Source organism: Typha latifolia, chromosome 14 (assembly GCF_019914945.1).
Source record: "Typha latifolia isolate L0001 chromosome 14, TyphaL0001v2, whole genome shotgun sequence".
NCBI classification, from domain to species: domain Eukaryota; kingdom Viridiplantae; phylum Streptophyta; class Magnoliopsida; order Poales; family Typhaceae; genus Typha; species Typha latifolia.
The window spans coordinates 1,092,702-1,117,073 of record NC_133099.1 but is presented as its reverse complement, the minus strand read 5'-3'; the positions used below and the strand labels follow the sequence as shown (position 1 = coordinate 1,117,073).

The 24,372-nt window shown below is 35.9% G+C and overlaps 4 protein-coding genes and 2 non-coding genes across 8 annotated transcripts; 3 read left to right on the top strand and 3 right to left on the bottom strand.

Moving 5' to 3' along the window:
* The first annotated feature begins 812 nt into the window (after positions 1-812).
* On the top strand, positions 813-7,260 carry LOC140800567 (protein LAZ1 homolog 1). 2 transcript variants are annotated; one of them, XM_073155306.1, is made up of 10 exons: positions 813-975; positions 2,435-2,970; positions 3,176-3,232; positions 4,556-4,664; positions 4,871-5,055; positions 5,148-5,236; positions 5,435-5,690; positions 6,296-6,541; positions 6,631-7,018; positions 7,097-7,260. In XM_073155306.1, the coding sequence occupies exons 2-9, from the start codon at positions 2,755-2,757 to the stop codon at positions 6,970-6,972; spliced, it is 1,500 nt and encodes a 499-aa protein (XP_073011407.1). In that variant the 5' UTR covers positions 813-975; positions 2,435-2,754; the 3' UTR covers positions 6,973-7,018; positions 7,097-7,260. The 2 variants fall into 2 exon arrangements, with proteins under 2 accessions (XP_073011407.1, XP_073011406.1); XM_073155305.1 differs by having other exon boundaries at positions 6,631-7,260.
* An 882-nt stretch (positions 7,261-8,142) lies between these two features.
* Positions 8,143-19,447, bottom strand: LOC140801334 (cleavage and polyadenylation specificity factor subunit 2). 2 transcript variants are annotated; one of them, XM_073156387.1, is made up of 18 exons: positions 19,134-19,447; positions 18,242-18,410; positions 17,907-18,003; positions 17,711-17,837; positions 17,501-17,616; positions 16,944-17,038; positions 16,650-16,801; positions 16,186-16,243; positions 16,018-16,125; positions 14,056-14,305; positions 13,211-13,404; positions 12,397-12,492; positions 11,424-11,522; positions 10,308-10,439; positions 10,138-10,182; positions 9,031-9,195; positions 8,535-8,609; positions 8,143-8,339 (listed from the first exon to the last, which is right to left on the bottom strand). In XM_073156387.1, exons 1-18 carry the CDS (start codon positions 19,280-19,282, stop codon positions 8,238-8,240), a joined length of 2,229 nt encoding a protein of 742 aa, XP_073012488.1. In that variant the 5' UTR covers positions 19,283-19,447; the 3' UTR covers positions 8,143-8,237. The 2 variants fall into 2 exon arrangements, with proteins under 2 accessions (XP_073012488.1, XP_073012489.1); XM_073156388.1 differs by having other exon boundaries at positions 13,211-13,401; positions 19,134-19,363.
* A 1,036-nt stretch (positions 19,448-20,483) lies between these two features.
* LOC140800674 (uncharacterized) lies at positions 20,484-22,797 on the top strand. The gene is made up of 4 exons (XM_073155444.1): positions 20,484-20,665; positions 20,801-20,896; positions 21,485-21,597; positions 22,594-22,797. The coding sequence occupies exons 2-4, from the start codon at positions 20,818-20,820 to the stop codon at positions 22,669-22,671; spliced, it is 270 nt and encodes an 89-aa protein (XP_073011545.1). The 5' UTR covers positions 20,484-20,665; positions 20,801-20,817; the 3' UTR covers positions 22,672-22,797.
* Positions 22,798-23,002: 205 nt separating this feature from the next.
* On the bottom strand, positions 23,003-23,120 carry LOC140801532 (U5 spliceosomal RNA). Its single transcript, XR_012111480.1, has one exon. It is a non-coding gene; the product is annotated as a U5 spliceosomal RNA (small nuclear RNA).
* A 158-nt stretch (positions 23,121-23,278) lies between these two features.
* On the top strand, positions 23,279-23,352 carry TRNAV-CAC (transfer RNA valine (anticodon CAC)). The gene has a single exon. It is a non-coding gene; the product is annotated as a tRNA-Val (tRNA).
* Positions 23,353-23,730: 378 nt separating this feature from the next.
* On the bottom strand, positions 23,731-24,317 carry LOC140801155 (LYR motif-containing protein At3g19508). Its single transcript, XM_073156159.1, has 2 exons — positions 24,026-24,317; positions 23,731-23,940 (listed from the first exon to the last, which is right to left on the bottom strand). Exons 1-2 carry the CDS (start codon positions 24,212-24,214, stop codon positions 23,878-23,880), a joined length of 252 nt encoding a protein of 83 aa, XP_073012260.1. The 5' UTR covers positions 24,215-24,317; the 3' UTR covers positions 23,731-23,877.
* Positions 24,318-24,372: the final 55 nt, after the last annotated feature.

Genomic DNA, 24,372 nt, shown 5'->3' with positions numbered 1-24,372 from the left:
ATTTTCCCCATAATTTGCTCTACTGAGTGAATTATTTAAAGTCGGACTATATCTTTGATTAAGTACTGGCCTGATATGTTGTAAATTAATACTCTCAACTTATGTGTTATATGATTAAAATTAAAATATGAATTTTGATGGCATCACTCTCCTTTCTTCATCACGTGTACAACAAATAATAAAATCATATAAATACAAACAATTAATAGTAATTAATCAATCCTACATCAGTGCTTAGTAGTATGATTACTTAATTAGCTTTAGATATTTTCAAATAAGTCCCTTATATTTTAGTAATTTCCATTTTGCTTTTAAAAAGCTAGAAGAGCCCGTAAATTCGATTTGATCTAATTTAGTATCTGAGTTTTGTCGATGAAATTTTACTATCCATCCTAATATACGAATTATAAAGCCAGTGATATTAAGTACTTATATATATATATATTTAATAAATCTCTCTAATCTTGTTTTTGCACATATTTTATTTATTTTTTTATAAGTTTCGTAATTATGTTAATACATTAATAAAATAAATACTATACGATAATTAAGTTTAATATTTGCTCACTATCCGTATTTAAATACGAAGAAAAAATATGAATAAGTATATAAGTTTACCGCCATTTGAGCCATATTGGGTCTCTTTTCACTCCTACAAAAACATCAAAAGATGGGGTATTAATTACAAAATGGGATATTAATTATAAAATTATGAAAGTATAAGGTGTCTTTTGAGAATTTTACTTTTGCCTCGAGTTGGGGGTTCGGTTTCTTGTTTGGTTTAATCTTTTCTAACACTAGCTTTCTCTTTCGATGGGGGTTTCGTTCTCGGCGCACAAGAGAGAATAAGAACGGCGAAGAAACCCAAGAAGAAACAAAGAGGAGAAAAGGAAGAGAAAAGGAAGGAAAGAATACCTTGACGACTCGATTCGGGGAGGAGGAGACGAGGATTCACGCTACGTAATCGGGTGAAAGGTCAGTTTCTTCTCGATTCCTCTTGCATCCCGACGCTTCGTAATCTCCATGGAGTCCGATCTCCGGTGTTGTTTTCTCGAACCGATCCGTTCTCTATTCGACGATCGAGAGATACTGCCATCCTGTTCTAATTCGTGATGGTTTTGGGCGAGATAGGACGTGTTTCCGTTTACTTGCGCGGTGTGAGGTAGAAAGAGAAGAAGAAAACCCTAGAAATGATCGAGTTAATGAATAATTAGGTTTTTGGATGGAGGGAATGTGATTTGGCCGGATTTTAGGGGTTCTGTTTCTATGCATGCAGCTCTAGTGGCTGCATGTGGATGTGTGGTGCGGCGTTGTGAAATTTGGCTGTGCTGGCTCTTCTTTATTTGGAAATTTTATGGAGGTTGGTGTCTTCCTTATTGTGCTGTAGTTGTTTATTTGAGGATGGGCCAAGTCTAGATTTCTTGAATGTTATATAATTTTGTGTGGTCCTACACCAATCAAATAATTGATGCAGCGATGAGAATAGGGGACACCAAGACAGTAGAAAGAGACATAAGAGTGGTATAGTAGTACAGAAAGGAAGTTTAGAGCTGTACAGGAATAGTTCTTAATCATGTTTATCTAAGGATTCGTCCATTGAAGAAGTCAATTATGTTAGTCAAACTCTTAAAATGACAGATTCTTGTTTTCCTTTTATTTGACTCGTCATATGAGTCTCATGAGCATCTCAAGTTAGTAAATGTATGGCAATTTTGTTACTACTTTCTGTGGCTGAGATGATTAGAATATTTTGCAGATTTGTAAAATCTTTTTGGGTTACTTACTATCATGATGTTATTCGAGTAAGATTAGCCAGTCAGTGCGTCTAATCATAATTAAAATAGTTGACTAGGAATCTGTTAAATGAGAAGCTTGCAAGTAGTCAAGTTTGGCTTGAAGTTAATGGAGCTGGACTTTTTTTACTTTGAGGAAGGTCTAGTCACTCATCGTTAGGTTATTTACAAGCCTTGTCACCTGTGCCCTTCAACATGTGGCATGCTCATTAATTTACTCGGACGTTGGCATGCTGGTGACAAAAAAGGTGGTTTTCAACTCATCATTTTAGTGTTAATACTTTTGATCTTGGGCTTAAGATAGTATTGGAGTTTAGGAACTTTCTTCCGAACATGTGCAGTTAGATATTTTTTCTCTAGACATGGATTCAGGATAGACTTGATATTTATCCTTTTATTTTTCTCTTAAGCATGTCATATGGTTGTTTCACATGGAACTTTCATTTGTTTACCTCATTCCTTTATTATAAATCAGTCAAACTCAGCTAGCTTTTCTATTTCCTTTTTCTTCCTTTTCTCTCAATTGCCTTTAGTTTTGGTTAGCACTTGTTGATCATGTCTAACAAATGCTGTTGGATGTCCTTTTGTTTCGCATGCTGGGATGAATTGTCAGTGACGTTTGCTGTTTTAATTACTTTCAGGTTTCTTTGCAGTGGAAGAAATCCATCTGCGAGCTGGATGTTTTCTGGAATGCAATGTTAGGAAGCTTGTTTAAATTCAACTGGTCTTTCTGTACTCAGAGATTGTATATCTCTAAGTAAAGGACAATCATCATTTTTGCATTTCTGTTAGTGCTATAGTCTATCTTGCAAGGAGTATTGAATTCTTTAAGAGTGAGGTAGAATAAAGGGAAAGATTCAGTGCTCAATTTGGATTTGGAAGTATGATAAACAATTTGAAGCACCAACCCAAGGATTGTCTTCAAGTGGAGGCTCTATAACCAAGTAAACATTCTGCTAGTATGGCACGGAAGATATCCTTCTATTTGATGTTCCTGCTGCTTCCTCTAGCCGAGTCTTTTAGCCAATCAGTGACAATGTTTTCTCTCGGCTTGACTGGAGAGTCGAATATATTATCCAGCTGGCCAATCTCAAGTGCAGGATCATTTGTGACCGTTGCACTTGTGCTGTCCTTATTCCTCATCTTTGAACATCTTGCTGTTTATAGTCAACCGGAGGTATTCTGCTACTGTTCTTTCACAAATTTCCGTTATTCTCATGAATTCAGAAAATGTGTCCTTATGTTGACCTAATGCCCATAAGGTATCATGTCGAAGATAGTTGCAGATTTGAACAGATTTACTGCTTTATATGTTTCAAGTTTATTGTTGCCTGTGCTACCTGCCAATTCTTCTAGATTCATTTGGTGTTTGCAAATTTCAGGAGCAAAAATTCTTGATTGGTCTCATTCTAATGGTTCCTATCTATGCAGTTGAATCGGTATGTAATTTGTAATTCAGATTTTATGACTCTTCTTCATTTCTTCCTTTCATATCTCACTAGTTGCACTAGATTTCATATCCTTCTTATGCCGGAATAACGGAAATGTATCCACTACATTTGTTTAAACTGTAAACCAGGGTTGTCATCTCCTGTTTCTATATGAGTTAATAACAGAAGAATAGTATTTTAAAAAATATAAAAAGAATAGTATTTTAGGAAATATAATGACAGACTTTTGATTTTTTTCTCCTTATTGGTCCTGTCAAGTGCATTTGCTATTCCTAAAATAGTATGTTTTCTTTTTGTATAGATTTTACAGGTCCTTGCTTATTCTTCACTGAACTATGCATCAGGATAGATCTATTTGTATTTTTGCCCAAAGTACTTGTATTTATTGTACTGTCAAATGAAAACTGAATAGCTGATGTCAGTGGTCTTTAGGGTGAGAAGAGAAGCTAAGCTGTATTCTTCCCATTTGACTTTCAAAAATGGAAGTTGAGTTGATAATTCAATGAATTTTTCTGTATCATCCCCCTTCTCTTGCTTGCATCATGATTTCACAAACTTTGAGGATGAGAAAACAGTACATAGAAGAAAAAGTTTCTGAAGACTGAAGAGTACTCCAATGTAGCCTACATGGTATAAACTATAAGCTAGCAATATCTTTTTTTTCCTTGTTTTAGGAGACGTACTTCTTTACTGCAACATACCAGGTAATTATGGTAAGTGCAGTGGGACAAACCTATGATCCCTATCCAAAATCATCTTTTTTAATCCAAAATCTTTGGATATCAAAAAGACTTGATAACTTCACCTATTAGCTTAACCTTTTACTGCTTCAAAATCTTAGTTTGACCTCATGCTAACTTTGTGTTCATTTATATATCGTGGATATTTCAAGTTTGATATTATGCTATTTCCCGAATCTTATTCATCCTGCAATTAAAGATTTAGCTTGTCAGTTTGTCTTAAGTACCTGAAATGTCTTCCTTTTAATCTTGAAGAAAAATTAAGAGCCATAGGCTTTTGCAGCCCAAGCATCTTATACTGTGTGCAAATGCCCTCTTGCTTTTCCTCGTTCTTTCTACGGAATGTAATGCATTATATGTCTGTAATATTCTGGAACACTAGCATAAATCTTTATTGCGTTCTTATATTTGAGTTATGCTGGTCTCTTTGAACTTCTCTATTTATAAACTCAATCATTTTCAGCTTTAAGTAATTTTTGCATTTATTTAATTATTCTGTTAGCTTTTATTAACATCAGATTAGTTATTGTTGCATTAAGTACCTTATCATTAACGATATTTCTGTTTGCAGTTCTTGTCGTTGCTGGACACAAATGTCGCATTCATTTGTGAAATAATGCGGGATTGTTATGAGGCATTCGCTATGTATTGCTTTGAGAGATATTTGATAGCTTGTTTGGGTACGTCCTTTTAACTTTTAACCATTTTGGTGGACTTCAATTTGATGTAGTGAGCTTACTCTATATCCTTCATCAATTAGCTATATCTACTTGTACACCCCCGGCTCAGTTTCTTTTCTAATTTTCCTATTGAAATGTGCTCATTTGTTTATAAGTTGATTTTGGTTTCCATTCATCTTGTTCAATTGGTAAATATTTTGTTTAAGGTGGCGAGGAAAATACAATTAAACTTATGGAGGCTCAGATTCAGACAAGTTCAAGCGCACCTCTTCTTGATCTTGAATATGGGGATGGAGTTGTAAGGCATCCATTTCCTTTGAATTGCTTTTTAAAGAACTGGTATCTTGGTTCCGACTTCTATCATGCTGTAAAAATTGGAATTGTTCAGTATGTAAGTATATCTTTCACATTAAGAAATTGTTCTGTCACACTTCCTGCATCCATCCTTTTCAGCTTTTGTGATCAAGCTTCATATTGTTTCAGATGATACTAAAGCCGATATGTGCTGTATTAGCTATCATCCTAGAACTCTTTGGGGTTTATGGAGAAGGAAAGTTTGGATGGAGATATGGGTAAGATTCTTTTTGGTCAATGTTCTCTTTTCATCATCAGTCTGTGTGATTATATCTATCTTTTCTCAACATTTATTTGATAAATTCTATCTCTTGCATGTGCCAGAGTTAGTTCTTGGTTTCAAGTATGACATATTACTTCGTGAACCAAACTATTGCAATGATTCTTGTGCTGACAAATATATTGCCTTTGTGCAGGTATCCATATTTAGCAGTTGTTTTGAATTTCAGTCAGACATGGGCTTTATATTGCCTTATACAGTTCTATTCTGTCACTAAGGAGAAGTTGGAACCTATTAAACCCCTGGCTAAATTCTTGGTGTTCAAATCTATTGTATTCTTGACTTGGTGGCAAGGTGTTGCTGTTGCATTTCTCTTTTCAACAGGAGCTTTTAAAGGCCATTTGGCACAAGAGTTGAAAACACGCATCCAGGATTATATTATATGCATTGAGGTACGATTTGATATATGTGTTCATCATTTTGGAGATGGCTGTCTCTTATGGTCATTTTTTTTTGGAAACCTTAGAGATGAAAATAATTCCTTGGAGTAGATTTTATCATCTACTTCTGTGAATAACTCTCCCTGTCAAGCCTATATTTTTTGTATGTCGCCTCTCTCTCTTGCATAATTTTTATTTTACTAGGAAGTAGCTACCAATTTCTGGGTTGATGTTAGGTTGGTAGGTTCATAGCTTGAAGTTGCAAGTCCAGCCACCTATATTGAAATCATCTCTGATCTCTCTCTCTCTCTCTCTCACTCTCTCTCACTCACTCACTCACACACACACACACAATCTTTTATATATATATATAAGGGATTGTGAGAGAGGTTCATTAATGCAGAAGACCAAAACAATCCAGAAGCAAAAAATTGATATGGCCATTAATATCTCTGTTGCAATTTTTGATCTTGTTGACCAATTATTGCATCCCAGATATGTATGTACTTGTAAAATTGATAGACAATAGTATATCTTTATTAGAGGAGGGAGGGGGAGATTAGTTTCTAGGTGATTGGCTCGGTAAAGTCCTTGGTAACAAAATTCTTGCTTAACAGATGGGGATTGCTGCAGTGGTTCATTTGAAAGTATTTCCAGCTAAACCTTATCGACGTGGAGAAAGAGGCATTCGTAATGTCGCTGTAATGTCTGATTATGCATCACTAGGAGCTCCTCCAGATCCTGAAGAGGTAAGAGAGAGTGGAATGTTAACAAAAATGCTGGTTGCCCGTCCTGATGATAGAGAAAGGCGGTTGAGTTTCCCTCAAAGTGTTCGTGATGTGGTCCTTGGAAGTGGAGAAATTGTATGTGATTATAAATGTATATTTTGTATTTGAATTTTTAATCCTTTTTCTGCCAGATATTAATATTCTGTACATATGGTGTACTTCAGATAGTCGATGATGTGAAATTTACTGTCTCACATGTGGTGGAACCGGTAGAGCGAGGTATCTCAAAGATAAATGAGACAATTCATCAAATATCAGAGAATGTGAAACAACACGAGAGGCGAAAGAGAAAAGCCAAGGATGATAGCTATGTTATTCCATTGCATTCATGGAGCAAGGAATTTTCAGAGGTTTATGATCATCTTTCTGAAGGAAGCATTAGCGACAGTGGATTGGCTGGGAAGAGTCACCAAGTGACAGCAAAATTTGCAGCTTCACATATCAGGAAATCAGATGCATCTTCGGATCGCGGATCGTTCGAGTTCAGTGGTAGCAGATGGTCCTAACAGGACCTTTCTGTTGATAGTAAACTGACCTTAGGACTAACAGCCAGTAAGTTTGTGCCTACTTTTGCTATCAGAGGTTCAAATCATTTTGATGTGATGTAAATATCCTGAATTCTTTGTGCAGATCGATGACCTTTAGGCACCAGTAATTTTTGTTTCAGGGGTTCCTTTTGGTTTTTCATACTGACGTGATTTGTCCATACGCCTTCTGGAAGTGATAGTGCATATATGGAATTTTAACTTGGTTACACTATTGTAATACTAATCTTGACAATTTATTGTTGATCACGTGAATTGTTTCTGATTTAGCTTCCTGGTCTCTTAAGGGGCTTGACTCATTTTTTTCAATAACTTGCCAGCCTTTCAAGGGAAAAATGAAGCTGGTTAGTTGGTCACCTGTTCATTTGGTGTTTACAATTGACTGTTGTAATTCCAAAAGAAGCTCTATATATTCAGAAACTTCTTATTGTAATTTAATGGTGAACTATTGATACACGTTGAAGCTGTCAGATATGATGGCCTTTTGATATTTTGCTTAGCTCTTTTTTAGAGTAATTAAATTGCTCAAGCTCTTTTTGTAAGTGAAATTGAGCATTTGGTCTCGTGACGCCTGTTTGCAATGCAAACACCTTTGAATTAGATCAGTAAAAACTTGGATTAACTAGAAGCAAATGAGAAGATTCTCTTTCAAATTCTGTGATATTAGGATTGGAGAGCTATACCTACCAAGGATCATTCGGACTGGACGGCATTTACTTTTGTGGTGTTCTGCATTCTAGGAGATTTTGAAGTGATGTTTATTGTTATTATTATATTACACAATTATAAATACATCTCTTTGGCAAGTCAACTAGGTGGCTATTTTCCCAATAGCGTATGTAATTTCTCATTCTTTTATTAAGAAAAACAACTCTTGTTTTCCACTGATAGAAAGGTCGTGACAGATTTGGTAAGGCTGAAATTTATGTATGTGGGCAATGTGGCGAGGTCATTTGGGTGATTTGATTTTATCAATATCTTGTTTACGAAGTCAGTATTGCTTTGAAACAGGGCTGCTGCCCACGAATTGGTAGAATTTGCCAAACAAGATTTAAATTTGGTCAGAGAAAGGTCTGAAAGACGGTTGCAAGCAAGTCTCTCGTGCCCAAGAAAAACCATCAGTCGATAATCTTATCAGAAAGAAACATCAATTGATAGGTTAGCCTAATATATCATACTTTCCAGTAAAGTATATGTAATACATGAAACACTTTGTAAGTGGATATCTATAGCAAGTAAAACTGTGAATATAGATGCTCCCGAATTTTGTAATATTCTTCACACAAGGGGCCTTCAATAACTATTTGTTGAGCACCACCAGAACCACCCTACAGACAAGGTCAGTTATGTTAGATATCAACTTATGACAAGTTTGATGACTTAATATTCAATTCTGCAGGTTATCGCTGTCTGATACATCTTAATAAACGTCTGAAGGTTGCAGTAGAAAAAGTGAAAACGCAACTTGCGGAGCAATGAACCATGTCCATATGCACAAGGAATAATAACTATAGCTTACTTACCTTCTGGACCGAATCACTGACCTTGCGCAGGGTGACGTACTCACCACACCGTAGAGCACCTCCAGCAAATTCTACCTGAAGAAAAGCACCAGATTAATTTAATGGTCGAACAATGTATCGGCATGCAGACAACTATATAAGTACTACATCAAGTGAACATGGAAAGGGACTGAAGAGATTAGAAAGCCACATTGAATGCCTTTGAATAAGAGTATCTATCAAGATAAATAAGTGGAAAAGCCAAACATCATAAAAAAGGTCATTTGATTATTTAAAGATTCATGTCATGCCTATCCACATCGAGTAGTATGGCTCTCAGTGGGTATACTTGCAAGAGTGGAGCAAACTGTGCTCCATCAAGTCCGTACTTGAACTTTGTCCTGTTTTCCCCATAGTACAAACTTCAACTTGAGGTTGTTTACAGTGGACGAATGTCCAATGATAATACCCGCATTAATAACCAACAAATCAAATGAAACTGAGTACCAAGACATACCTGGACACCTTTGTTTGCAAGAAACTGCTTCAAATCTGCCAATTTCAGATCTCCCACAAGAACAGATTTGTGAGTTGGGGCCTTCGATGTAAGAGGGAGCAGTGTAAGCATGTCATTTGTCTTTCCTACTTCCGCATCTGCCCATGAGATCTCATACTCACCTAACTGTAAAATAATATCTCCATATCTAAGTTCAAATGCATTAACCTTGATGATAGAAGCCAATAGAGATTGATTTATACGAACAGTTAGATTACTATAATTATTAAATATTTACTTAGAAACAACTATTCAACAATCTAACTGCAGACAGCCTTTTGATTACATAATCATGAAATGAACACAACCAGAAATCTTGTTACACTTATTAGATCTTTGATACAGGGTAGGTGTACCTTATCAATCACATAAGGTATATTGTAACATGTTTATAACATTATATGTACACTATATATCAGTAATGTGATAACAAATTATCCATTTTATGGATATACAATATCACAGTTTTATCAACATTATAGCATATCAAAGTATATGATTGATGACATCAGTACGGATTATGCAACACATAATATCATACGAATTATATTGGTAGTGAAGAGGATGAGTAATAAATAGGTAAAGTAATCCATGAGGGCAAGTAAACTGGAAACTTGACGACTCATTGGCTATTAAAACTTGGGGCAAAAGGTCAGAATATCTATCTTGATGACCTGTGAGCATTTGTAGGATAACTGAAATTGAACCAGAACTCAAATAGTTGTGGACTTGTCGCACAACCAAGCACATCTATATATGGTAGAGAACCCTCTCAATTGTTATTTACCTGCTTACTATCTACGCACTACTTATAAACATCTACACACTACTTGATGCTCAATGCCAGTGGCAGACAAAGAATTGCCAGTAATACGCCCTAATATTTTACTCAATCTGCAATAAAGGAAAAAATTAAAATAAAGCTGGATATGATCAAAATGTCCAAAAAAAACTAAATTTCTTACCTTCTAAAACAACATATGATCAGAATGTTTCAATGCAACTAATATTTCTCACCTTCTAAAACAGGATACAATTAAAGTTTCACAATAGAACTGATTTCTTTACCTTCTTAAAAAGCACATTACTCATTAACCTCTCTGAGAGCTGCACCTGCAGTTGTATAAAAGCATAAGCAGAGAGGATCTGTGAGCAACTTTCTGAGATACTTACTGACTATTCATCATCAATAGTCAATGCAATCCTACTGAAACTGCAGCACCTTAATGAACTAGTACCTTGTAAGCACACAAATCAGAAGTCACATCAATAGTTTCTTCAATTTGTGGGGCATAAACATGAGGGCAGACATGCTTCATGCAGTGCATCTTCAAATGCTCAGTAGCTTCTGCTGATCCATGCACTAGAACCTAAATAACAAATGCGAAATTTCAGTACAAAGTTGTGAAATACATATTAGCAAATAATAGAATAGTCATGTATCAGCTAAACAACATGAAAGCACTGATATACCACTAGGGCATCCAGTGCAGAAAGCTCTTGCATGGGGAGGAAGGATATATGCGGCCTTATCCTCATTTTCCAAAAGATTGTTTCCAAGAGTTAAACCCATAACCTCTTGGATGCAAGAGGCACGAATAGCAAGTGATGTCCTATGCTTATAGATTCATCAGAAGTTCAATCTATAGCTGAAATACAAACTAGTATGTCTTCAAAAGTGCTTACAAACAAGGATGGCCGTGCCATGGCAGAGCACGTGCCGGCCGTGCCACAAGAAAGGGAGAGAAAAAGAGAAGAGAGATTAATAATGCTTCACTTTTCGTTGTCACTGCTCGTCGTTGCTGCCGACCTCGTCGTCGCCCATCACAAGCCAACCCGAAGTCGCCAATGAAGGCACCCATCACAACGTCGCGGATGCCCTAGCCTCTGCTAGCTCGAGGAGGAAGGAGCGAGTCCGCAACTTAAGGTTTTATTCGAAATCGACTCGAGCTACTCCACTCGAGTCATCTTTCTTCTCAAGCCAACAAGGGCTAAGGCATCCGCGATGTTGTGATGGGCGCCTTCGTCAACAACCTCGGGCTGGCTCGCGACAGGCAACGATGACAATGTGTGAAGCATTGCTAGGAGAGGTGTCGTGTGGCACCCCTCGTACCACATGCCGATATGTTGTTGACACGGCTATCGTTGCTTACAAATAGTGCTGATAAAAGGATATTTTGACCACATTGTAGAGTTACAAATTAATTTTCCATAATTAACTCATCAAAATTAGTATTCGCACTATAGTAAGGAAGAAATCGATCATCGTAAAAAGAAAAGCAAAGTACTATCAGAGAGCACAATGGCAAGTATAAGTTAAAGCACTATATACAAGTTTGGTTCGAGTGGCATACAAGTTTCAAGGGAGCCACATGAGCTAAAATTGATTTTAGAGAACGACCATCAGACCGACCTTCAAAGTCCATGTAAGTCAAAGCACACTTCACTTGCACCTGAAATGACAAGAGAAAGCTTTGATAATTTTAAATATATAAAATGGAAGTGTACCACTAATTTCCAAGTAAAGATACATTCCTCTTTTAAACCATAGAAAAGGAATATCAGAGATTTGAAGCCAAATAACTAGCACTTTGCATGCACTAAATGGGAAATTACTATTATGTTGGATTCCACAAGTCAATCATAGTTACCTAAGCAAAAGCCTAGACAACCTTAAAATATTTTTAGCAGACTTTACTGGACACATGAAAAGAACAATAAGAGGGTATGGCTGTGACAGAAACACCATGTATTAATCCTTCAAAAAGATATAATCGAGAAGAAAGCAAGCAATTTGTTCTTCTAACATGAAATTATCGGTGTAAGATTGCGGAATATGAGATATACATAATTTTTGCTCAACCCAAATAATTTCAAATCCTGTTTGATGCAGGAAGTTACAAAGCTACCAAAACATGTCAAAAGAGTAACGGCTGGCAAGAATGAAAGGGTTTGATAATCTGAAAGATATTATGCCTTAGGGAATGAATTTTCAAGATTAAAATTAAGGCATTAATAGTCTAAGAAGTACAGTTATAGAGACGTAGCGGACGATTGAAACCACATGAAAAGGAAAGGATGCTACAAATTGACATAGAAGAAAAGTTTCACAAGCATATATGTTGAAGCATATTAGCTGGATATGGTGCTTGCAAGCAGTTTATATGGAACCAACATGCAAGGCTGGAATATGGAATCACAATAAATTGGAACCTATCAGCTTAAGACAGTATCAATCTCAGTTAACAGTGATGATCACTTGAAACTCCCCATCCAAGCAGCAATTATGGAAAGCCAAGTCTTGTTACAGTGGAACTGAAAACTTACGGTCATTTCATTTGAAACAATTTTTGATGGTGTTGAATCCAGGAGCAAGTGAGCTGAGCCTTCATCAAGCTTACCATCTAAACCACCACCAGTTCCCTGAAAACAGTGAATACATGATGAGAAAACCAACTTAAACAATGGAATTATATACTACCAATTGATTTAAACTTATGACTAATGAAAAAGCAAATTGTACTCTATGCAGGAGGTCGACAGAAGCAGTGTAGCAATAGAAAACAACCCACATTAGTTCTAGTTGTCATAATATGGAGTGGTAACAAACTTTAGTGAGATGCATGTGTGTTGTTTAGTGTTTACTAAAGAACTCTGCATATGAAACACTCAGAAATCAAAAGGGAGATCAGTTTATCGTGTAAAACAACAAGAATATAAATGACTTGCTTATCAAAATTCAGAAAAAGAAAAGAATGGGAAAAAGATCTCCCATCAGAGCCAACCCCCACCTCCACTTGGTCCAACTACCAGCATCAGGATTTCCATGTTCCATTTATAGCTCAACTCAATAGACAGACAAGGCTACTGTCGCTTATATTTGTCCATGCCAGTTGAATGAATTTTAAGCATTAAGTTCCTCTAGTACTTCTTGTCGGTATTAATGCAAAAAAGCCTTCATAAAATATCTATACATCCAGCATGAGGCTAAAACTTGTTAAAAGAATTAAAACATATAACATAGAAAATGAGCAAGAAACCATACTTGCTATAATTGGGTAGGTGGTCCACATTAAATTGTTCTGCTAAAGAAAATACCATCTATGAGCACATTACCATACTATGTAAAAGTGGGACTTACAAGCATGGACGCCTGATCCATGTCTTCTTCTTTAATAATGTAGTTGTCAGGATTGATGACCTCACCATAGTCATCCCATTCAGCTTTATTCTCAAAGAAGGGAAACATGGGAGCAACACTCGTGGATGGAGCGACAAATCCATCAATCAAAATGTCCAGATGCCCACCAAACCCACCAAAGCGCGAGCCAGCTACTGAAAAGTGCATAACCATGTAAATTTACGAATCTGACAACAACAAAATTAACTCAAATGCTAAATTGCCTACTAAAAAACAAAACCATATAAAATTTAAAGAGACCAGATTAGCCACTAGTGCTCAAGTTTATTGATTTTTAATAACCTAGAATCCAAGGAACAGTTTCAGTAACCATATGTCAGAAGTTCAAAGATTTTGCCGAATCTATGGACAAGAACTTAAATTGATCCACACCAAATGTGATTTGGGTTAATCATCTACCACTAACTTTCTCTGCTAAATGAACATATTTCCAATATTCTGTATATCAGTGCATGTAGTCTCAAAATACTAGAATATCTAACTTTTCTTGTGAATAACATTTCAAAAAGAAAATGGTAATAATGTCTAGTAACTAGAGCTTGAAAGAATTAGAATTCCTCAAGAACTTCAATTCCCAAATTATTCACAAAAGTGATTCACCTGGAAAATGAGAGTCATTCCCTTCCAAGTCAAATCATTTTAGGAATGACAGTTATAGAACAAACAAGAGTGATCGTCCTCATATGTATGGTAATATGAGCAGAATCATGATAGCATATAAAATTCAAATTAGACAACAATAGAGATCATCAAATAGACAAGTAATGCAAAGTAACTGCTCTTACCAGAGGATGAAATATGAGATGAGATGGCATCGATCACCATGGGATCAGCTACATTAGCATCTGATACATGAGAAGCCCTTAATTCTTCCTCTTTGCTGAGACTAGCCTTTAAGGCTTCTTTTTTTATTCGGCTTTGTTCTTCTTCATAGGCTTTCAATTCATCGCCAACTAAAGGAACTCTCTTACTCATATTAACCTTTACAGCTTTTGGAGGCGGATCCACTTGAAGCATACGAGCTAGTGTGCCAAACTACAATATGATCAACATAGAGGAATCAAAGAGCTGCTGAGAGAAGGGATAGGGGTACTTAGCAAAATTACGCGTAGATACATCATGAAGATGATGAATGGAGTTGATGAATCTGTGTTTATTATGTTTGAGTAATCATAGGTGTTTAGTCTACTTGAATATTTTAGCTGCTTGTCTTGATAATTGAGGGAGAAAAACAAATTGATGAGGACTCAAGATCATGTACCTAAGGCGAAGGCACACCACTGGACCAATTTCACTTTGGCTTAGTTATTAATGTGTCACTGGGTCTTAGTTAGACTTTGATTAGTTTCTTTATGTCTTTTTTTATCTTCTCGTATTTTCAAAGTATTTTCGGGCTAAATTCCAGTCCTTAGTTGTTGGGTTTGTTTTTTACTTGTGTTTAGATGATTTTTTGATGAAATAAAGACGGCTTGAAGCTTTCTCCAAAGGTTTCATGAAGATCCCTCCCAGTGTGAAATCGGAACCCCGAAGTGTGAAACCTAAGGTCTCTTTCCATAGATCTAATCTTTTTACACTCCTACTTTCTTCGACATTTCCAGGATATCATGAGACTTCTACAATTCTGTTAAGAGTCAGACCTTTCATATATTTTTATCTGGATGTCGTCAGCTTCCAAATGGGATCTTTCAGATTAGATTTCAGATTTCATCTTTAGATCCAGTTTCGGCATGGGGTTCCAAACATGGATCAGATTTCATCTTGTCATTGTTCCGGTATCAATTGACGGGTATAATGACTAGTAATATCCTTTTGGACCACACATCTTATTTATTATCCTTAGATCAATTGTTGCTGGTAGACTTATTCCATGCATCAAAATACTTGTTCTCACATAACCTTCTTTTTACAATAGCCTTTGCTGGAATTTTCTAAAACGTATCAATTTTCTGCACAGAAACCCATAAAATTGGCTATCTGTTAGCCTTAATTTCCCCATCTTCTATATTAGTAATTTTGTCTCATAATGAGTGAAGTATTCTAGTCAAATAAATTTCCTTGCTTCCAATGAACTAAGTCATTCTCTTGAAATCTAGGCATCTTGCTTGTGACCTTAAAATATAGCATAGTTTCGTATATTTATTTAAAGGACTTCCATTTGTCTAGCTTGCAGTTCTTTAAATTGTTTCTTTGCTGATTTCTCTTGTTTATTTAAATTTGTCCCGCATCCCATATAAATCTAGAACAGTTGTTCTAACATATGAAGTTTGCTCTTACATACAAATCAGTGTTGAAATCAATCGCAACTAGGACAACTAGAAATTTATGCAGGTCCCAACTACATGGTGTGTAATTCTACATTCTACAAATATGTGTCTTGTCATATATTCTTGTCAAAGACTACATGAATCACCTGAGTTATTTCTTTCTTTTACTTTACATTTTATGCAGGTCCCAACTACATAGTGTGTAATTCTACATTCTACAAATATGTATCTTGTCATATATTCTTGTCAAAGACTACCTGAATCACCTAAGTTATTTCTTTCTTTTACTTTACATTTTTGTAACACCAATAAGCACATGTATCAACCTACTAGGAAGACTCTCCTAGGATTTAAAGAAAGAACCTCTATCAGGGACGACTGTTAATCAATGGGCAACAACCTTTTTGACCGTTACTGAAATACTTCCAAGTTACCAATATAATGAAAAGACCAATAAAGTGAGTATGTCATCCGAAAACATACCTGGCCCTTTTCGGTAAAAAGCACTAGATTCTTTGTGTCTGTCGCCAATTCAACAAATATATCATGAGAGAAACCGACCTCCAGACTAGCCATGGATGCTAAAACTACCTATAAATTGCATATCAGCTTCGGACTTCAAAAGGACAACAAGTACAAGACAATCCTAACCTTTGGAACATCAGTCAATTTCTCAAGTTCGTTCTTGTTGATTATGAGATTAACATGCCTGCAAGATGCATAACAAAAAGTTGCAAGAAAGGGAGACATCAAAGTTAAGATAACATCAGAACTGCAACTTAAAGAAAGATAAATAAAGTTACAAACTTTGCCAAGAAATAAGGTGCATGATATTTTAAGTTCAAAAATATTCTTTAAGTAGTTCAATTCAGAAACATTCTAGAACACAACAATATTCCTAGCATCCAAGTTATTTCAATATCTTGTCACGTTATTATATGTTTATTATCAGTAATTGGACTTACAGCTCCAGAATGCTCAGAATAGCACCTCATCATCAACCGTGTTTTGTACAATAGGAAAAGATAGAGAGAAGACAGAAAAAAATTGCTACTATATAGAAGTGCATATTGAATGATGTAATAACAATAAGGAAGAAATAAATTCAAACTTACTTCAGTAGGAATGCATTGTCACGTGTATGTTCAAAGGACTTTGCTATCGAGTCACTCATCCACTCAAGGAAACTCTTGACATAATCAATTGTGCTTGTAGAAACATTCGTCAAAAAGAAGATGGGAAAACTTAAATGCTGCTGAGCCCAGTACTGAAATTTTCCATCAAATATAAAAACTATCAACTTAGCACAGATTTAACACAGATTTAACACAAATATAAAAAATTTCCATCAAATATAAAAAATTTCCATCAAATCGGAAGAAAAAGCACAGATTTAACACAGATTTCACCTGCTCCAGTATCAAAATAATTTCCAGTGCTCTCCCGGCTGTATCAACAGGAAGCAATACATTGCCATCAGCTGTCAGTGCTTTCAATATTGTATCTGTATGAAATATGTTTAGCTATTACCAACTATAGTTTGGGTAAAGGTTTGCCTGAAATTACAAATGCCAAGATAATAAAACTTGATATTTATTAAAATGCCCATAAAATATTGGAAATTAATAGAAAAGATGGAGCTGTACATGTTGTATCTCATCAGAATTCAGAGGTAAAGCATTTTTATTGCAGTCTAGTAAGTAACATATTAAAGTTTCATAGTTACAATTACACATGAATAAATGCTATCCAAGGCTATGCTTGCTGCCAGGAGCAGGAGAAAATTAAAAAAAAAAATCAGAATAATATAATTCTTTCATGTTCTCATTAAAAATTGTAGTATAAGTCCTGTGAAATAGCACAGAAAGTATACATGGGCATGATCGAGAGTGTCAGAGAGAAACGAAGATCCAAAAATAATTAGAACAAGTAGACAAAACATAGAAGGGAAGATTTTATAAGCTACCAATGAATTCTTGGTCCCTTTGACGCTTGTAAAGCTGATTGTTTAATGCGTTATATGCATCAGTTATCAGAACAGCTGGTCGTACAAAAGATTCTAGAACAGTCCCATTCAACTGCCTGAGAAGATTTCAGTGAGCTTAACTTCTATTAAACAAAATAAAGTTATCGTACTAATAAATTCCTAAGGAGTAGCACAAAAGAGAAATCCAACCGCTCTTTACGATGGTTGAAGTCAACTGCATATACTACATCTTCTCCATCTTTTGTTATCTTCCAGACGGTACCTCCCAGAAGATGTCCAGCCACATGAGGAGCAATAACAATTCCCTCTCCTTTATCTACTAACAACAAAACAAGTGAAACATCCAAAAAGTCTTAGGCTGAAGAATCATTAGAACTTTACCAACCTGAAAGATGATAATTCTGTGAGTATTTCAATCTAGTAACATTCTGAAAAGCAGCATCAACATCATCCAGACTATACAAGTCAAAATCTGAAACTTGCTGCAAAAGATGATTTCAAAATAATCAAGGTTCACTATAAAACAATACCACATAGTGGAAATTTTATAGATTATTATACAATGAATGCATCTTAACAAAACTAAGAAACAGAAATGTATTGATGTCAGACATTGAAAGAAAGAGACTAATAGTCTAATATGTTAATACGAGGCATAAATCAAGCTAAAAGATTTCATGAAACAATATTGATGCCAATCAGATGTCAGCAGGAGCTTACTTTTCGAGAAAGATAGTGATCATACATGGTCAAAAGACCAAGCCTATACACAGGTTCGGTTGAATAAACTGGAGCAGAGAGTCCAAATTGTTTCATAGCATATGGCAAAGCACCTAGATGAAGAATGTCTGGATGTGATAGCAAGATGGCATCAATTTTTGTTGCAACCCTGAAAAACTCAAACAAATTAGACGCTAGTGGTCTAGCTAAGATATATTGACATAGTAAATATTTTTTCAGATAACAAAATGATTTGTCTTAAAGCATGCTAATCAAGTCTGATGATTGAGGCTCTAAGGCTATTTCCATCTTTAAGTCCAAGAAAAGGGTGGTCATATATCCCTCCAGATCCTATTTTGAACCTTGAATTACCAGGAGTGCAAAGCAGTCCTATTTTGTCAAATGAGCAACAGACCTATCTTCTATCACTAAATCATGCCCAAATTTCTTTTAGTTCATTCTATGACTTGAGAAAGGTTTGGCACATGAATCTTCTCATTGGTTTCCAGTTTCTTAGGTTTGAATCCCTTCAGTCCCTAAATGTTGCTCCTCTTTATGGCCACCTTTGTTGCCAGACTAGGCTTTTTATATGTCCGTTCACAAACCCTATATCGGTCGTTGAAATCAGCCAGAAGATGCAATCCGAACCCAATTTCTTGTCCGTCGTACAATTTTTAGAAAGTTCACGCATATGAATCATCTTGATTTCTTCTCCGGTTCGAGTACCTTCAAGATCGAAACAGGTTGCCTTCAAATATCAATGCAGGTCAGATAAAATCTCACAATGCGTATCAAAACTTTCAACGATTCCTCCAGATCCGTCGCGAAATGGAAATAAAAAGGCCGAACTGAACAGATCGGATGGGAGAGACAGAGAAATGGAGAAATTAACCTGGATAGGGGTTGGAGGAGGTTGGGGTCGAAGAGGTCGTTCCACCCGCAGTCCATGAGGAAGTTGAAGCCATCGATGGAGAGGAGATAGCACAGCGGGTTCTCGCTGTAGACGCCGCACAGTGGAGTCACCTGCACCGATGTACCCATCGGAGAGAAGGTGAGTGAGAACTGAGGAGAGAGAGAAGGAAATTATTTCGGTGCTTCGGCGGGATCGAAAGGAAGAAGGGGTTTTGCGGAGGGTTTATAATTATACTTTATACAAAAGAAAATAAAAATAATAATAATTTGGGGTGTTGGGTTATTATTGTACTTATAACTCGCATGTAGATAATCTTTACCTATAAAGTGAGGTGGTCTGTAAGGAGGTCGTGCAAATTCGATTTATTTTTAAATATATTTTACAATTAAATATTTATTTATATATATTTTAATTAATTTTATATAAAGTAAGTCACACGACAGTAAAACTGTACATATTTTATAAGGAACAATTTTATTATAGTTAGCATATTTATTCATAATTAATAATTAAACACAATTATTTATATAATTTTTTTTAACATAATTATTATATTTTATAATCAAATAATAAAATTATAGATAGAAGTGTACATGAGCCGAATCTAAGCGACCAAACTCAAACTTAGCTTAAAATTAATTTTGAACATAACTTGAGATTTAGTCTTAGCACAGCTCATCTAAGCCAAGCCCAAGCATGAAATTTAATTATTTTTAAGTTAGGCTAAACTAAGCCTAATATTTAAGTCAAGTCAGACTAAACCCAAACAGCCAAACTTTAAAACGAGTCAAGAAGTATTTAATATATATATATATATATAATATTAATAAATATTAATCCCTTTTGAGCCAGTCAGGTTTGAGTCAGATTTGGCATGAAATTTAAATCGAGTTCAAAAATAAAGCTATGCTCAAATTTATTTATATCTTTTTATCTATTAAATTACCAATTTTTTTATTTACAATTATTGAAAAGTAACTTTAAAACATCCGCTTAAAAAACATGAGTTTTAAAAGATGTACTTATAAATTTAAAATTTAAAAGGGTAGAGAGATGCAAATAAGAAACTTTCGTCAAAATATAAACTATTAGATGTGTTAGTTTTGCTATCTAAATAGTTTGACATATTTACATCTTTTAACCATAAAGAAATTAGATTAAGATTTCGGAATAGACTAAAAACATATAGATTTAAATGGTCGCAATAGGGCCCAATTGAGAGAATAAAGCGAGAATAAAAATATCCAACTCCAGACTTATTCCTGGCCCCGCTGTGTCGGCACCGACAAGTGCTTTACTCGCCGACTTCCGATATCGTCTAGGAATCTCACAATCTCACCTAAAGTCGGCGCTCTCTCTTGACTCTTCCCACGATTTCTTCGCCCCTCTTTGCCGATCTCCTGTTGCCTTCTCGATCTCGGGTTTGGAGAAAAGCCTCAGCAATCTCGGAGGCGATAGCAATCACCCTATAGACCTTAAAACGCTTCTCGATCCAAGGTATCGAGATAGAGGTTTACTTCTTCTCTTTTCGAGCAATTTGGCGGTTCTTTTTCGATCTCTATGCTCAATTCTAACCCTAGATTTCTGTCTAATCGAGGGATTACGCTAATTATCTGACCTCTTTGGTATTGATTGGATGTTTGAAGAAGGCGTTACCCTTCTGATGGATGCGAAGGATGATGCTCCTGAGCAGCCTTCTACTGCGGTGGAAGAAAAACCTGCTGAATTTGATCCGAGCCGAAGTAAATTTCCTCTCTTCCACTTGTTGGCTAAGAAATTCGAGTAAAATTGTTATTGCCGCAATCTTAATTTCTTGTGCTCGTGTTTTAAGAGGTTGATTGGTTTCTTGTTTGGATGAAGATATGGAATGCAGGAATTGGTGTTAGATACTAGAAAAGTTTGTTTGATTTCTGCCAATGCTTTAATCGTTTGAAATTATGAAGATTGAGAGTTTTAGGATTTGATGCAAGTAGTACTTCTTTCGAACTATCATTTGAAAGTGGCCATGCTAGTGTTAGTAAATATGTACAAATACGTTGAAAGTAAAACAAGGAAGGAAATTACCCGATTAATATCTTCTGGAGTTCGGGTTTAGTTGATATAGATTTATTGCATGATGTTGCTCTAGACAACCTAATGAAATATCTTGAGTTTTAAGGAGCTTATGCTCTTTTTTTTTCTATACAATTAAATGGCTTCTGTCTGAACTCAAACCTAGGAGAGACTTTTATCTGGTTAAACTTGTTCTTTCTTAAGCCCTTTTGAATATTTTAGCAAAACTAAGATGTGAACTTGTGATCTTCTAACGCCATATTCTTTTATTCTTTAAGTGATTGGGATCATCAAAAGGAAGGCCTTGATTAAGGAACTTGCTGCTGCTTACCATGCCGAGTGTCTTTCCTATTGTAAGGAACTCCTGCAACTTCAAAGAAAGTGGGAAGAGGTCTGCATTATTTTTATACTAAGCTTCCAAATTTTTCTGTGCTATGCTTGACAAATCTGGAAATCTGAATACTAGATGACTTGTAATTATGCTGTACATTTAGCTGCCTTTTTGTATTATTCATGGCCATTTTTAACCACCGCTCCTTTTCCATTAAAAATGATGATAATTTTAATTTGATAAGCTCAACCATAGAGGATCTCTATTCGTTAAGGGATGTAGGTCTCACCTCAGGTATTTCTATGTAGATGAATCTCTAGCACATAGATCCAGATGCTGTATTCTGACTTTAACATTAATAAGTAGAGATACAAGAGAAATTGCCTCCTGCGCAATTGAGTTCTGTATATTGTATTTGTTTTATCTCAAGGAAAACAAGAGAGTGCTGTCAGTCTGTTAAGATTTGGTATTGAATCAGCATTCTTTTCGCCACCCAGTTGTTTACAACTTTCTGTCAGTATAGCATCAGGTGTCCAATTTTTGTGAGAGCTTGAGACATTCCTTGGTAATTTTTCCATGATAGAGGAGATGAACCCATATATCTGACTCTTATTAAAGTCAGTTGTATTACTTATAGCTTCATTGGCGAGGAATTTCAAATGTTCTTGAGAAAGATGCTCCTGATTTGCTTTTTTTCTTTTCTTTTCTTTTTCTTTGACATAGCTTTTACTAGTTTGAGTAATGTTTTCAACTTTTGTATTGTCACATGCCCATTATTCGTTCTTTCGACATTCCGCTGCTAGCTGCTCTCTCTCTCTCTCTCTCTCTCTCTCTCTCTCTCTCTGCTTCTCTTCCTCCTTTTGATATTGCGAACATGTTCTGCAGGCATCTGAATCTGTATAAATAATTATATATCAAATTTAGGATTACTTTTGGCTCAATCTCTCCTGACTAGATTCCAGGATGTTGGGACCTTCAAATGCAAACGTATTAAACTGGCGTTTTTGCATTCTTTTTCTTTTCTGCTCACTACTAACTGGTACTTCTGTTCTCCAGCAGCATTACTTTGAAAGAAAAGCTCTTGAAGATGCTAAGCCCTCTAAACGCCGGAAGAAGGGACTCAAAGGATTATAGATACTATTGCAATTATTTGTTACGGTTCCTGCTTGTATTTGCAGACATTTTCCTCGCTTTTGCAGTGACATACATGATTGTAAGATTATATTCTCGTACATGAATACCAATTCTGTCTTAACCTAATTTTATTTCAATTTAATTTTTTTTTAACCATTGTAGCCTGGTAAAAAATTTCTCTTTTCTGGAGATCTGTACCTCAGTATTCACAAATTAGTGTAACAGCTTACCTTGACCTCTATTAAATTTTGAACGTTACACATAGTTACATCGATCAAATCCAAATTTAAAACTCCATGACCACAAATATTTAGAATAGATTTATAGGGTGGATTCCTAATGAAAGGAATTCCCTCAAAAAATTGGCGTATGCTGCTTAATGTGGCGAGCACACGGTATTCTTTAGTAAAAGGCGAAAGAATAGTTCGCTTTGCGCTCACCACGCAGCTGCGTGAATCTGGAAAGTGGAACGACGAACACTATATATAGTGCTCTGATGTCCCTATGTATAAAATCTTGGCGATGTGGGATTAAAAAAAAAATCATTAGAGTGAATAAACTTTTGATTAATAAAAGATTAATGTTTAGAAATCGTAGCAAATAGCCAGTCTGGGTGGTGTAGTTGGTTATCACGCTAGTCTCACACACTAGAGGTCCCCGGTTCGAACCCGGGCTCAGACAACCAATTATATAAATTTCCTTTTTGTTTTGGTCTTTTGCTGCTTTTATTTAATGTTAATAACGGGTTTAAAATATATACAAACTTAAGTTTCTTTGTTTCCATATAGGATAGAGATTAAAACTATTATTGTTTTCTTTTAAATACATAGCTTAAAGTACTGAAACTTTATAAGTGAATTAAACTGAAGAGACGGAGAACACTTATCTTAGTTAGATTGGGTTAGACTTGTACTAGTGTTCCAGTTTTATCATCAATTACCCTCGGATTTTACTTAGTTTATCTCTCCATCCTCCTCTTATTTCTAACCAAGACGGCATGTAGATTGCAAGTAAAACTATTCTTCCAAACTACAAAGAAAACAAACAAACAAGTAGGCATTTCTAATTTAACCGGCTTAAAGTTATTCTCCAGTTCCTCGATTATTTCTTCCCAAACAACCAAAGTCCAACATATAGATCAAAAGAGTCCAAGAAGACTCACAGGGGAATACTACCAAACAGATACCGTGCATGAACTGTTCCAAGTCATTTGCCATCGCAGCTACATACTTTCTTGAGCTTATCTGCCGCCGAGTGATCGATAGAGTACTGAAATCAACCAAAAAATTCGACCAAAAAAAAAAGAAGTTTACTTCGTGAAATCTAGAGAGAAAAAGCGGTCTCAAGTGAGGACCTTGTTGAGGACCCAAGTGGTGTGGGTGTAGGCTCGACGGAGGAGGTCGGAGAGAGAGGTGGAGTCGTCGAGCTCGCGGTAGTTGACGAAGTTCTCGCGCGCGTACTTGGCGTAGTACGGGCGCGTCTCCGCTGGAAGTCGCCGCACCAGACGCATCACCTCCATGTACGCTCTCAGCCCTTTCTCCATCCCCTACTCCGCTTCTAGCGACTTGGGTTTTAGTTAATAAATATCATACAACTAAAACTCCTTTATTGATGAACCACGTAACAAACCATGATCATCTAATCCAAATCCCGACGCTCTTTTATATATAAAGTTGCAGTGTTGCACAGACGAGTCAATTC

Bases quoted from the DNA above. Each gene is read 5' to 3' on its own strand.
- LOC140800567 (XM_073155306.1), top strand. From the start codon at position 2,755: ATGGCACGGAAGATATCCTTCTATTTGATGTTCCTGCTGCTTCCTCTA. The intron at 3,233-4,555 runs GTATGTAATTTG...TTCTGTTTGCAG, and splicing joins CTATCTATGCAGTTGAATCG to TTCTTGTCGTTGCTGGACAC. The intron at 6,542-6,630 runs GTATGTGATTAT...GGTGTACTTCAG, and splicing joins TCCTTGGAAGTGGAGAAATT to ATAGTCGATGATGTGAAATT.
- LOC140801334 (XM_073156387.1), bottom strand. From the start codon at position 19,282: ATGGGTACATCGGTGCAGGTGACTCCACTGTGCGGCGTCTACAGCGAG. The intron at 16,126-16,185 runs GTTAGGATTGTC...TGCAATTTATAG, and splicing joins AATTGACTGATGTTCCAAAG to GTAGTTTTAGCATCCATGGC. The intron at 10,183-10,307 runs GTACTAGTTCAT...ATACAACTGCAG, and splicing joins CTGATTTGTGTGCTTACAAG to GTGCAGCTCTCAGAGAGGTT.
- LOC140800674 (XM_073155444.1), top strand. From the start codon at position 20,818: ATGGATGCGAAGGATGATGCTCCTGAGCAGCCTTCTACTGCGGTGGAA. The intron at 20,897-21,484 runs GTAAATTTCCTC...TTATTCTTTAAG, and splicing joins TGAATTTGATCCGAGCCGAA to TGATTGGGATCATCAAAAGG. The intron at 21,598-22,593 runs GTCTGCATTATT...TCTGTTCTCCAG, and splicing joins TTCAAAGAAAGTGGGAAGAG to CAGCATTACTTTGAAAGAAA.
- LOC140801155 (XM_073156159.1), bottom strand. From the start codon at position 24,214: ATGGAGAAAGGGCTGAGAGCGTACATGGAGGTGATGCGTCTGGTGCGG. The intron at 23,941-24,025 runs GTCCTCACTTGA...GGTTGATTTCAG, and splicing joins CCACTTGGGTCCTCAACAAG to TACTCTATCGATCACTCGGC.